General features: G+C 26.6%; 2 protein-coding genes across 2 annotated transcripts; both read right to left on the bottom strand.

The window, feature by feature from the left end:
• Nucleotides 1-4,761: 4,761 nt before the first annotated feature.
• Nucleotides 4,762-7,888, bottom strand: LOC132940084 (uncharacterized). The gene is made up of 4 exons (XM_061007497.1): nt 7,756-7,888; nt 6,532-6,681; nt 6,173-6,334; nt 4,762-5,022 (listed from the first exon to the last, which is right to left on the bottom strand). Exons 1-4 carry the CDS (start codon nt 7,825-7,827, stop codon nt 4,840-4,842), a joined length of 567 nt encoding a protein of 188 aa, XP_060863480.1. The 5' UTR covers nt 7,828-7,888; the 3' UTR covers nt 4,762-4,839.
• A 2,730-nt stretch (nt 7,889-10,618) lies between these two features.
• On the bottom strand, nt 10,619-13,421 carry LOC132942095 (uncharacterized). The gene is made up of 4 exons (XM_061010400.1): nt 13,229-13,421; nt 12,952-13,098; nt 12,543-12,704; nt 10,619-11,010 (listed from the first exon to the last, which is right to left on the bottom strand). Exons 1-4 carry the CDS (start codon nt 13,295-13,297, stop codon nt 10,822-10,824), a joined length of 567 nt encoding a protein of 188 aa, XP_060866383.1. The 5' UTR covers nt 13,298-13,421; the 3' UTR covers nt 10,619-10,821.
• Between the last annotated feature and the right edge of the window lie 687 nt (nt 13,422-14,108).

Below are 14,108 nucleotides of genomic sequence, written 5' to 3'. Positions count from 1 at the left end.
AGTTTTTCATGCCACGACAGACAGTCGAAAGTCATAACTATCATTGTTATCGTAGTTACTTATCAAAGTCGATCCTACATAATCGCTAATCACTAATATTTATAAATCAAAAGTAATTTTCAACGAAGTAAGAAATCGGCGATTCCCACAAACCTTATCGCGTAATATTGAACTATTATTATATATGTGTGTATCTAACATAAAAAAATTTGAAAATATAACATTATCATTTATCATTGTTATACTATTATATTTGCTATAATAATGTATAATTTAATTTTGGGGGGCTTAAGCCCCAAAGCCCCCCTCCCCTTGGGTGCGCCACTGCGTATAATGCATTTCGAGTTTTATTAATTTAATATTTTTTTATTACGTTAATTTTCTTATAACGTGTTAAATTTTTATAGCTGTGCTATTAATTTAATTACTTTTTATTGACATAAAAATAGGCTTCAAGATTCAAAGTAAATTAACATTGTGTACATTTACACTAATGAAATTACTGTGAACCAACCTCTAACGGACGCACCTTTAAAAGCAGACGTTTTATCGAGAACAAATTACAAACATTCTACGAATTGAATTGAACATGGTATAAAATTTGGATTTAAAATATAAGAGTTAAAGATACAGGGTTTTAACCAGTGCCGGCTCGATGGTTTTCGGGGCCCGGTGCAGAATTTCGCGGGGCCCCATATGGCCAATGGCTGTATATGTTAATTTATTAATTATTATACAATATGCACATTTATTTTATTTTTTAGGGACTAACTTTAATCTTATATAATTTTGTAATCTTAAAGCTCTTTTAATTATGTTAGAAACCTAAATTTGTTCGTATAAACAATGCACAAACAATATTTTATTAATAAATATTTTTATTACATTGAACATAAATTATAATAATAATGAAATTAGTATAATTACGTTTACTAAGAATAAAAAAAATTTAACAAAATATAATATTTTTTAAATATTTTTTTCCGTGCTTTTTTTGATGCAAACTGATCAATTGTCTCATTGTAGCTCAAAGAATCGGCAATACTATGTTCGATGCTAATAAGGGCCAGGTCCGATAACTTATGCTGTGAAAGATTGCTTCTTAAATAATTTTTTATCAGCTTCAATTTAGAGAATGAACGTTCAGCACCAGCTGATGTAACTGGTATGGTGAGCATTATTCTAATTGCCACTTCTATATTTGGAAATGAACTAGAAACGTTTTTAAAATAGATAATGCCTGCAGAGATGTTGCGTTTTCGTCTACTATACTTCGAAAAATAAGAAGTTCCATGTATAAATATGCACCATTTATATCTCTAGAATTGCCTTCACTCAATACGTTTTGCAAATCGTTACAACAATTTTTAATAAAATCATCATTTTGATGTTTAAGTTTTCCAATTCTGTACAAAAATCCAAAATTGGAGTTAAATGAGCTCTGGTACTCAAATCGTACTCTCAATGCTTCCGTATCACGGTCAATTAGAATCAAAAAGTAATCACGACGAAATTCTTCTTCTGAACTAATTGTATATTCATCGTTACTTTCGTAGTTGAACATTTTTTTTTCTTTCTTGGTCTTTTTTCCGTTAGCAGTTCCACCAATAGATTCAACGATTTCTATTCCAACCAATTTGGCGTTTTCAAATCCATTTGTACGATATTTTTCTAGAAAAATGATAAGACTCCCTAAGCTGCTAGCCGATGCATCTAAATCCATTTTAGGATCTTGTAAAATTCTGTTTACAATTTTAACTTGACCCAAAATATCATGCCAGATTACCAGACTTAAAACAAATTCAAAACTCATCAATTCATCTATAATTGATTTTGCTTCACTCACTGACTTTGGATCATTAGAGCATTCACCTACTTCTTCTAAAGCATTTAGTACCTCAGGTAGTTGATCTCTGATCGATTTAACACATTTATATCTACTTTCCCAAGCTGTCCACTTTTTTAACACTATAGAGCAGTGTTTTTTTTAAAATATCCCATCATTTTGTAGACGCTGAAAATAGAGTGTACACACGTTCAATCATTCCAAAAAATGATATAGCTCTTATACAACTTTGAGAAACATCACAAAGGAGTAAGTTTTTTAACAAAAAAACTTTGTTATAACTTATAAGTGATATCTTTGTGGTCGTTTGTGGAAGTTTTGGGTATTGTCCAATTTTTTAGTACTTTTTTAATTTATTAGATGATGAGTTCTCCCAATACTTTTGTCATTGTTTTGAATATTTTCTTGCATTTGATATAATAATAAAATTTATGGTATGTAGTAAGAAATATATAATATACATATATTATAAAGTATGCCTACAATAAGTCATAGTAATATGTATATTGTAATAAATTAAACAAAACTTAAAATATCCATATTTTTTTAAACTGCGTTACTTCTAATGGTAAATGCGTATAAAACTATTAAAATAGAATGACATACTGGACTACGGGAGCAGGGAAAATTTGAAACAATTACATTTTTTTCAGCTTATTGTAGATAGGTATTACTGTAATAATACATCACACATAACATAAAATATTCTCTGAACTGTGTGACAGCCGTCACCTAGATAAAATGTTAATAAGATGGTTATTTTTTTTTTAATAACATTTAAATGGTCACATAATATATTATTAAAAAATTCCATCAATTCCCTGACCAATTGGTAACTACCAATAATTATTTATAGTTTATATCGTGGTGTGCATTTCGACTATGATATTTTATTTCATCGCGTTTAACTGATATATTATTGGAATATTTAACAATATATTGTTTTTCCATAAACATTTTTAAATGTCTACATATTTTTCAATATACCTAGGTACCATCTATACCATTATTAAACGTACCTACGCAAACTATTTCAAAAAACTAAAGATTTATTTATTATAATAAATTAATAAATATGTGGTGTATACCTATCGTATTTATATACGTTCAATTTACGTATATAATAAACCAGATATAAATAAATTGTATTCAAATGAAACGTACAACAAACGATATTAAGTTTATTTTATTAATATTTATCATGAGTATAATAACACCATCGTTCCAAGCTAAATTATGTAATCACACACAAATAATAATAAGATGATAAAAATATATTATATTATTTAGTTTCAGAATATAAATAGTTGTAAGTGTGGTTTTTAATAAAATGATATAGTATGGTAATGGTTAAATAAATTTCAAAATACTAAAATACTTGAAATGATATTACATTTTATTGTTTTGTGAAAATGAGAAAATCATTCGTTCTGATATTGTGATACCTATGGATAGTGAAAATGTATTGTCGTTATTAATTTTAAATTTAAACTACTAACTTAACATTATATACATCATTATTATACCGTACAATTATGTCTTATACAATCGTCAATCATATTACTTTTCAGACAACGAGTATATTACTTACTGATGTATACTAAAAAAAAAAATAGTAACTAGGTATACTCGTTATATAATAATAAATACCTACAACAGACAATATGACATCATCTTTATATTTATGGCCATTTTTCTCTTACTGTAGCCTGTATAGCTAGAGTGTAGCTCCGTGTATTAATACTGTCGTTTGAAGTTGTAAAAGTTAAGATTTTCATTTCAATAAAACTATAAAGTTCCCTTAAAGTTTTATCATTGATTATTTTTCTGTACCCAAATAATGCTAGCTCTAACATGTAACTTTCGTACAAATTTATCACCAGCGTTGAGCTTTTGTGTCACTCGAGGATACTGTTTCGGTCGGAAATTGTTTATAGTTAAAAAGCGGATACCTACTATAGTTTGTAAGATGAAAATATTTATACGTAATAAAATAATAAATTGATATTGTATGTAATGAGTAGGGCTGGGATTTATATGTAATGAAAAACCAAAAATATGTACATATATATGTAATTAAAATTGCCAAATATGTAGTATAAAATAAAAAATATGTAGTATAAAATAAAAATTTTGTACAAAGAAAAATTTAAAAAAATACAATAAATTGATGTTTAATCAATTGTAAGGGAAACAATGACAAACCATATATTGTTTTAAATTTTCAAAATTAAATGAACGGCGATTTGGTCTTACACTGACTTATACCTACTAAAAGAGCGTTCTACATCACAAGATGTTATCGGTTAACATCATTAAGGTATGGTTATCGAACAGAAACAGATAAGATAAACTAAAATCAAGTTATTAATATTATTTATTTTAACCTACTTATTTCCTATATGCATTATACACTTACAATTTTCTGAATACCGTTATCGAAATACTATTATAATATTACTAAACCACTGAAATTTTCAAAATTTACGAAATATGTAAATAAAAACGAAAATTTTACAAAGTATGTAAAAATATGTATTTATGACGAAATATGTAAAAATATGTAAAATAAAATATGTCTTATTTTATTGCAAATCACGTGAAACGAATTTATCATTTGCAATAATTAATTTATCGTGTTTCACTAAAAATATGTATTTACATACAAATCCCAGCCCTAGTAATGAGCATCTGAGGCAGTTAGTTAATACTATACGAACACGTTAAAACAGTATAATTGACACCGACGTGACGTACGTAATACAACTGTAGGTGACTGGATAGATAAACAGCAATTTTAATAAAAAAAAATATTTTTGTTTATTTACGAGAATATAATATTTATATTTAAACGACTTTTGTAAATCAATATAATTATATATATATATTAAACAGTAATGGATGAATACCAAGAATGAATACCTACTACGAATTTGTTTATATTTATTATTGTAGTTAAATTTTAATAAATAACTTATTATAAATTGTTATAGTTATAAAATGGACTTCATTTTTTTTCTGTAGCCAAATAAATAAAGTTCCATCATGTAACTACCGATAAATATATCATCAGAGTAGAACTTTTGAACTACTCTCCATTGGTAATCGGTTACTTGAGGATACAACAGTAGTGCTGGGCCAATATCAACAGTTGCATTTTTTATTCGATAAGTCCCCTAAATGAAAAAAGTTATTATTATAGATTAATCTCATGTTATAATACCTGTATTTAAAAATTATACATAATATATATGATATTATATACATAACAATAATTATAGTATAATGCTGTTAATTTTTTGGAGAAAAATAACAATTATACCTATTCCAATGCATATTTTGTAATTTTTGATATTTTTTTATTCCATTTGCATATCTTACGTTCAATTAACGAACATTCAGTATCTGCCTGTTCATAGTTTTGCATAAATTATAGTTGAACATTTTACTTGTTGAGTAGGTTGGTGTATTAAACGTGTTAAAATTGAATTCAACGATAAATCATTGTTACAAAAAAAGATACTGAGAAAAGACGATGATGAGTATCCTTGTGATGATCAGTATTTTTTTTAATGATATCATATTATATATAATTATTAAATTTATAAAACATTAAAATTATATTGGTAATTTTTTTTCTACTTGTAATATAATATGATAGATTCAAATAGTTTTCGGTGTACCAATCGTGGGCAGTCCCAAGTCGGACAAAATTAGAGAGAAAATAGATTAACAAAATACTACCCGAATGCATCACACATATTATATTATTGTAAGCATTGGCTAGTTGGCATATGGCTGCTAACTTCATCAATATATCTTGTAGTCTGCTATCTAGCGTTGTTTTATATGTCTATGCAGCAACATAAATTTATCATTTATCAAATTACTTATGAAAGTCGGTAATAACTTAATTATTATTAGATTAAATTAAATAATAATATAGGTAGACAATCGGTCAACAATATTTATAATAACAAAATTACGACCCGTCATCAAAGATAAGATTTTAAGATAAGACAAATGTTGATCATCCAGTGCAATAAGGTAAAATATGAATTACATTTTTTTTTTCACTTTTTATTAACGCGGATATATTAGTAATGTCATTGGTGAAGACGACGAAATACCATTTTTACTACTCACTTTTACATAATATTAAATACATGTCTAACTATTTTTATGAACTTCCTCCCACCAATTTTTTTAGGAGCATAATATCCATCGTGAAGACTTAATCAAAGGATACCAAAATTTCTCTTAAATATGTGACTAATTATATTCATTAAATTGTAATTAGCATACAATTTAATAAAACTTCCTTACTTTATCTAATGGACAAACCATAGGTGGATCAAACGAATTGTACCATCGGGACCATATTTGATTCTTTTCCTTTAATTTAGTGCAAAGGCCTGTTAATGTCCACATTTGGAAGTATTCACAGTTAATACCATCTTGGTCACAACGATAAAATACCACTACTGCCTTAAAAATTAAAATATAATTATTTGACGTGCTATTATTATCAGTTATTTTATATAGTTTTAATAATTAATCGAAACGTCCAAAACACATAAAATAATTTAACAACATTATAGTATAAATGATGAAATTGATTTTATGAAGTATTTTTGTAATTTAATATAGAGTTTGATCTCAGTCGTGGTTTTATTTGTGCTTACTTTGTCAATTTGTTTTTTCGAATTGATTGTAATTTGGCCATTTATAAATTCTCCTTCTTTGTATCGATCGATCGTATAAGACTCAACAGTGAAGTTAGGATGTACTTCCAGTCTTTTAAAACGCAGAGTGTATGTTAACATAGGATTATACTAAAAATAATAATGGAACACAAATATTGTATATTAATATGCAGAAATTGTTGACCGGCTAAGTAATGTAGCCTGTAGGGCGACCATACGTCAAGTTTAAAACGAGTTTGTCCCCATTTTGATCATCCCATCTTTCCGACAAACATCAAACGGGGTGCTTTTTATTCCGTTTTTAGAAGATAATCCCGTTTTAATCCCGCTATCTCCATATTACTATACTATTCAATATTGTTATTTGTAAAAGAAAATTAATCAAAGAAATAAAAACACAACAATATAATATATAACTACGGTAAGAAAGATGGTGTGGTTTCTACACGATTATAAAAAATAAAAATATATTTATCAATAACTTTTGGAAGATTTTAGAATATTCTCTAGTAAATAGTAATGCCAGGAACTAATGCAGCAATAGAGAAAATATTTTCTACCACAAACGTGTTATGGACAGGCGAAAAAAATAGCTTTCTTGTACCTATTATCAAAGCAATTATAATTCTCAAAAATAATTTAAAAAAATATTCCTGTAATGATTTAAAAAAACTAATCCACACAAGACTTAATTTATTAAAATATTAAACATTATTTTAAAATTTTAAAATATAAAATGTATTAAAAATGATTGGTTTTTTTTTTAAGAGTATCTACCTAAAACTGTTTGTCCCGTTTTTTTTTTTTGTTATAAAAATGGTCACCCTACAGTTATGTGCAGATAAGACTTTGCTCCCATATAATTTGAAATATCTTCTAATTCATACAATTTATTATTCATAGCTTTAAAATTCAAGTGCGTAACTTAAAGATAGCAAATAAAATATACTGTTTATTCTAATTAATGCTCTAATTATATGGTTAGTTAAAATTATCAATTCAATTATGATAAGATTATGAGATTCTTTCTCAAAAATATCACCTATGAAAATCATTTATTCTTTCAATTAAAACTATTAACTTAACCTTATTTTGAATTCATTATTTTACCATAAAACTATGTGTTATGCAATTGTAATACTGCTTCCAGATTTGTTCTAAAAATATAGTAACTATACGCATTATATAAAAACAAATACCTACTATAGACATAACGTTGATGACAAGTGCTCCAATAAATATAGGATAAAACATCATTTTTATAATTGTTGCCATTATTCTCTTGCTATAATAGCCCCATGTATTAATACTGTTGCTTGAAGTTGTAAAATTTATGCACTATTCATATTATCATGACTGCGTGTAAAATATATATTTATGACTTTAAAATATGTTGGTACAAATATAACATAATATCTATATAAATGTAATTCATATCTGTTCAGACGGAACGGCACAGGACCAGAATAATACAAAATTACTGTTATTTTGCTGTAATTGTCAAACATTGCCATATTATACCGATTTCCTGATTTTTTTTGCGTGTTTTAAACAAATATAACTGAAATTCCCTTCTTATCTATACGTGAATAAAATTGAAGTGCGATTGATAAAATTTTGATATGACAAATAATTTAATATTTTTCTTTTCAGGAATTTAAATTAATCACACACTCTACAGTAGGATCTCGGTTGTCCGACCTAATATAGGGATCACATCTAGTTTGGAAACGTAAAAGTTTGGATACTGGGAATTTAATATACATAATATTTAATACTATGTTCATCACAAAAATACATATAGCTACATAATAAATTATATGATTTAATTATTATATACATAACTACATAACTACATGTAATACGGGTGATTGCGTGTACGAGCATTACAATAAAGCTTTTTAATGTTAGGATAACAGAGCGTTCGGATATGTAAATTGCATTTGTTCAGATAATAGAGGGTTTTTAATCCTGATAACAGAGGTTTGGACAATCAAGGTTCTATACTGTATATGTGTTGTATCTGAAATTTTTATTAAACCAACTAGATAAGTACGATGATAAGACGTATAATCAGGCGCGCACCCAGAATTTTGGTTTGGGGGGGGGGGGGCTTGATAATTACACACAAGTAAACAATTTAAACTAATTTTTAAATTGTAATCACTTTTATTTATTATCACCATATAATATTATATTTGTATGTATTTAATATTTATAATTATATTTATTACTAAATCAATTTAAAATTTAAGTTTCCTGGACTGGGCGGTTCATTGATTGTTGAAATTTTTGGTTTAATACTAATATAATTAAGAAGAGTACTACTAGTACCAACTTCAGGTTTCTTTCGTTTTTGACTCATTTTAACTCAGCTTTTTTTTACACATAAGCACATTCGACATAGCTATCACAAAGAAAAAAATCGAACAGACTGAATTATCTAAACGAGTTTTTCATGCCACGACAGACAGTCGAAAGGCATAACTATCATTGTTATCGTAGTTACTTATCAAAGTCGATCCTACATAATCGCTAATCACTAATATTTATAAATCAAAAGTAATTTTCAACGAAGTAAGAAATCGGCGATTCCCACAAACCTTATCGCGTAATATTGAACTATTATTATATATGTGTGTATCTAACATAAAAAAATTTGAAAATATAACATTACCATTTATCATTGTTATACTATTATATTTGCTATGATAATGTATAATTTAATTTTTTGGGGGGGGGCTTAAGCCCCAAAGCTCCCCTTCCCTTGGGTGCGCCACTGCGTATAATGCATTTCGAGTTTTATAAATTTAATATTTTTTTTATTACGTTAATTTTCTTATAACGTGTTAAATTTTTATAGCTGTGCTATTTATTTAATTACTTTTTTTTGACATAAAAATAGGCTTCAAGATTCAAAGTAAATTAACATTGTGTACATTTACACTAATGAAATTACTGTGAACCAACCTCTAACGGACGCACCTTTAAAAGCAGACGTTTTATCGAGAACAAATTACAAACATTCTACGAATTGAATTCTCTGAATTGCGGAAAAGATTTCAGTGACCAAGAGTTCACCGGGAGGTTCACTGAACATGGTATAAAATTTGGATTTAAAATATAAGAGTTAAAGATACAGGGTTTTAACAAAAAAACTTTGTTATAAGTGATATTTTTGTGGTCGTCTGTGAAAGTTTTGGGTAATGTCCAATTTTTCAGTACTTTTTTAATTTATTAGATGATGAGTTCTCCCAATACTTTTGTCATTGTTTTGAATATTTTCTTGCATTTGATATAATAATGAAATTTATCGTATGTAGTAAGAAATATATAATATACATATATTATAAAGTATGCCTACAATAAGTCATAGTAATATGTATATTGTAATAAATTAAACAAAACTTAAAATATCCATATTTTTTTTAACTGCGTTACTTCTAATGGTAAATGCGTATAAAACTATTAAAATAGAATGAAATACTGGACTACGGGAGCAGGGAAAATTTGAAACAATTACATTTTATTCAGCTTATTGTAGATAGGTATTACTGTAATAATACATCACACATAACATAAAATATTCTCTGAACTGTGTGACAGCCGTCACCTAGATAAAATGTTAATAAGATGGTTATTTTTTTTTTAATAACATTTAAATGGTCACATAATATATTGTTATAAAATTCCGTTAATTCCCTGACCAATTGGTAACTACCCATATTTATTTATAGTTTATATCGTGGTATGCATTTCGACTATAATATTTTATTTTATCGCGTTAAACTGATATATTATTGGAATATTTAACAATATATTGTTTTTCCATAAACATTTTAAAATGTCTACATATTTTTCAATATAGGGACCATTAATACCATTATTATACGTACCTACGCAAACTATTTCAAAAAACTAAAAATTTATTTATTATTATAAATTAATAAATATGTGGCGTATACCTATCGTATTTATATACGTTCAATTTACGTATATAATAAACCAGATATAAATTGTATTCAAATGAAACGTACAACAAACGATATTAAGTTTATTTTATTAATATTAATAATGAGTATAATAACACCATTGTTCCAAGCTAAATTATGTAAGCACACACAAATAATAATAAGATGATAAAAATATATTATATTACTTAGTTTCAGAATATAAATAGTTGTAAGTGTGGTTTTTAATAAAATGATATAGTACGGTAATGGTTAAATAAATTTCAAAATACTAAAATACTTGAAATGATATTACATTTTATTGTTTTGATGGTTTTTTGTTTCTTTTCCTGTAGCCAAACACTGATACTTCAAATGTGTAAGTACCTATATAACGTTCACCGGCATAAAACTTTTGCGTCACTTTCCATTGATAGTTAACGACATCAGGATACCATCGAACTGCTTGAGCAAAATCAATAGTTCCATTTCTTATAAAAGAATCCACCTAAATATTCAATGTTAATTACTAGGTTAAATTGCAATATCCAATAAATGAGTACCGATAAAATAAAATATTAAATAATATTATGTATTTCATCACGATATTTTCAAGTATGTCATTAATATTACTGTTAATGTTAATATAATGTTTTTGAAACTTTATTTTCATGTAAGCAATCTTACTGTTCAAGCTTATTGCCTAAACAAAAAATATTACAAAATAAAACAAAAAAAATGGGTAGTGGATGTCACTCCGCTGTACAGTAGGTTACAAGTGGGTCAATGTATAATGGATTGTATTAAAGTTGAATCCAATAATATAATATAGTATAATATAATATCATTGTATAAGAAAAACGATTCTGAGCGGAGACGGTTTGTCAGTCTAGATATTTTATATTGTTATTATTTATTATAGCCTGTAAAGTTGATATTTTTATAATTAGTTGAATTATTATAATATTATTATTTTTTATTCGTTTCTATGCTGATAAACAAAGCGTTAGAAATTAAAATCCCCTTTCTAGCGGGTTTTCGTAACTTATCGGTGATTTTACCCGTGGCATTAAATGACCTGTCTAAAGTACCATTTTTATCCAATTTTCCAAAAGATAAGACACTATATTATGTTGAAATCGAAGCACTCCTCCTGGTAGAAATGTTATAAACAGGATAGAAAAAAATAAAAAAATAAACGACATTGTATAACCACTAGCTTCCTCGCTCAGCTCAGAATCTTAAAGTTGAACATTTCAAATTAATATTACCTATGTGAATCAGTGCCCAGTGGTTTTCAATCCTTTTTTAAACACGACACGTGAACACATTTTTCTTCATCAAATACTTTTTTTTATTTATTGTTTATACAAAATTAGATATACGAGGCTGTACCTACCTACTTTAAAAAAAACCTTCAAAAATTCATGGATCGTCTAGATTCTAGACTGTAGGGTCTAGAAAATGCTCGTGGTACACCGGTTGAAAACCACTGTATATACAGCTTGAGAACCAAAATATTTTTTAAATTTCATCATGTCATGTCTATAATTTGATAGTTAAAATATTCGGTAATAATTTGAAGTATAATTAGGTATGTGGTTAATCATTTTTGAATTACAACAAAATCGTTTTTGGTCAAATACTGCTATGGTGTTCTCTATTAATATTCCCGTTATTTCTGGTTTTCCTTGCGGTAATTTTTATATTTTTAACAACTAGATTCAATTTGCTACTAAACGACACCTACAAAGTTGAAATATTTTTTCTGTTAAAAAAGTGATATTATAGGCACCAAAAAAAAAAAATAATAACACATCATTTTAAAACGTATTCATTCATCGCTTAGAATCTATAATATATCATAATGAGTGTAAAATATAATCTTATTGTATCCATAACATTGTTATATCCTAGTTTTAAATATCATAATATTATGACATATTAAAAAGGATGGAAAAATTTAAAAAAAAGCATAACTTCAGATGTATAATTTAATACAATTAATATAATATAGGTAAAGATGATAATATTTCTTACTTTTTTTACTGGACAAATCGGCGTCGGATCAAATGCTCCATACCAACTGGACCATATTTGGTTCTTGTCCCTTAATTTAGGACAAAGATCTGTCATTGACCATGATTGGAAATACTCACAGTTCACGCCTTCTGGATTACAACGTTGAAATACTACGACAATCTTTAAAAAACGTTTACACGCATGTCATATTGTATCGTCGTTCATATAGATAAATTATTAATTAATCCTCAAATAAATATATCATGAGCCATATTTTACCATTTATATTATTGTTAACAATTCGTATATAATCTTTTCGATATAACTACTATAATATATTATATAAGCTCTATAGTATTATGACATTTTTTACTGTAGGTATATTACCTATCTACTTTTTTTATATTTAATTGTATTAATTACCTACTTTGTCTATTGTTTGTGGTGAGTCAAGTGAAAGAAATCCGTTAATGAATTCTTTTTCTCTATACTTGTCAATTGTATAATTTCCAGTGAAGTTCGGTTGAAATGACACTTTATGAAATCGTATTGTGTAAGTTAGCAATGGATTGTACTGAAAATTATTATACATATAGCCATGTAAAAGCATTTATTTTTATATGAGTATATTTTATTAGTTATAAAGCATACAACTACTGATTAATATAATAATAGAATAGTAAGTTCTTGTAATATATACTTACAGCAGCAAATATCACGTTTTCAAAACATTTCCCAATGAAAAGAATAAAAAGCAATTTGACGAAAAGCATTTTTTTTCTCTGGAATGGATTGCCCGTTTCCAGTATATTAATATGTATGAGTAAAGTAAAGCCTGTTGAAACTTTTTATTTTAGAACGTTTGGTTGATGCAATGCTTACACAAAATCAAGTACAACTAAATTCCATGACATATATTATTGTTCATTATTTCATTTTTAACCAAATATTTACATTATTAGGAGTCAGTCATTTATAATGGAAATTAGATGTGTATATAATTATAATAATAATATCATTATGATAACTGATCAATTTGATAAATTCATCACAATGACTGGGCTTTAGTATTTCTTATTTTGAATACAATCATAATTGGCTATAATGAGTTAATCCATTCGTCCTTAAATGTTTTCAATGATTTTTTGATTATTTGATAAAGTCATATATTCATAAAAGCAACTGAAACATTTAATTTAATCTTAGGGTCCATGCAAGTTTCGTTATATATGTTCAAAAATATTAAAGATACATTGCCAAGATTATTTTTACATGCATTTAAATTTAAAATTTTGACAAAATTCATTAAAATTTTTAAAATGTTCTAACTATCTATCAGTTAGAAATACATAAAAGTTTTTTCCTGTCATAGCTAACAATAAACATTTACATAGAAAACTCCCCATAAGTATTCCTACCTTAAACAAAAAAAAAAGTTTACCGGAAACTAATATTGGTTTTTTATGAGCGTTTGAATTTAAAATGTTTACGATATTGGATTATCATCCGTTAATTAACGAATTTTCATCTATCAATTATATTTTGTTGTAGTTCAAAAAAGAATAATCCTATAGACTTGCCAAA

Source organism: Metopolophium dirhodum, chromosome 3 (genome assembly GCF_019925205.1).
Source record: "Metopolophium dirhodum isolate CAU chromosome 3, ASM1992520v1, whole genome shotgun sequence".
NCBI lineage: Eukaryota > Metazoa > Arthropoda > Insecta > Hemiptera > Aphididae > Metopolophium > Metopolophium dirhodum.
This window is presented reverse-complemented; position numbering and strand designations above follow the sequence as displayed.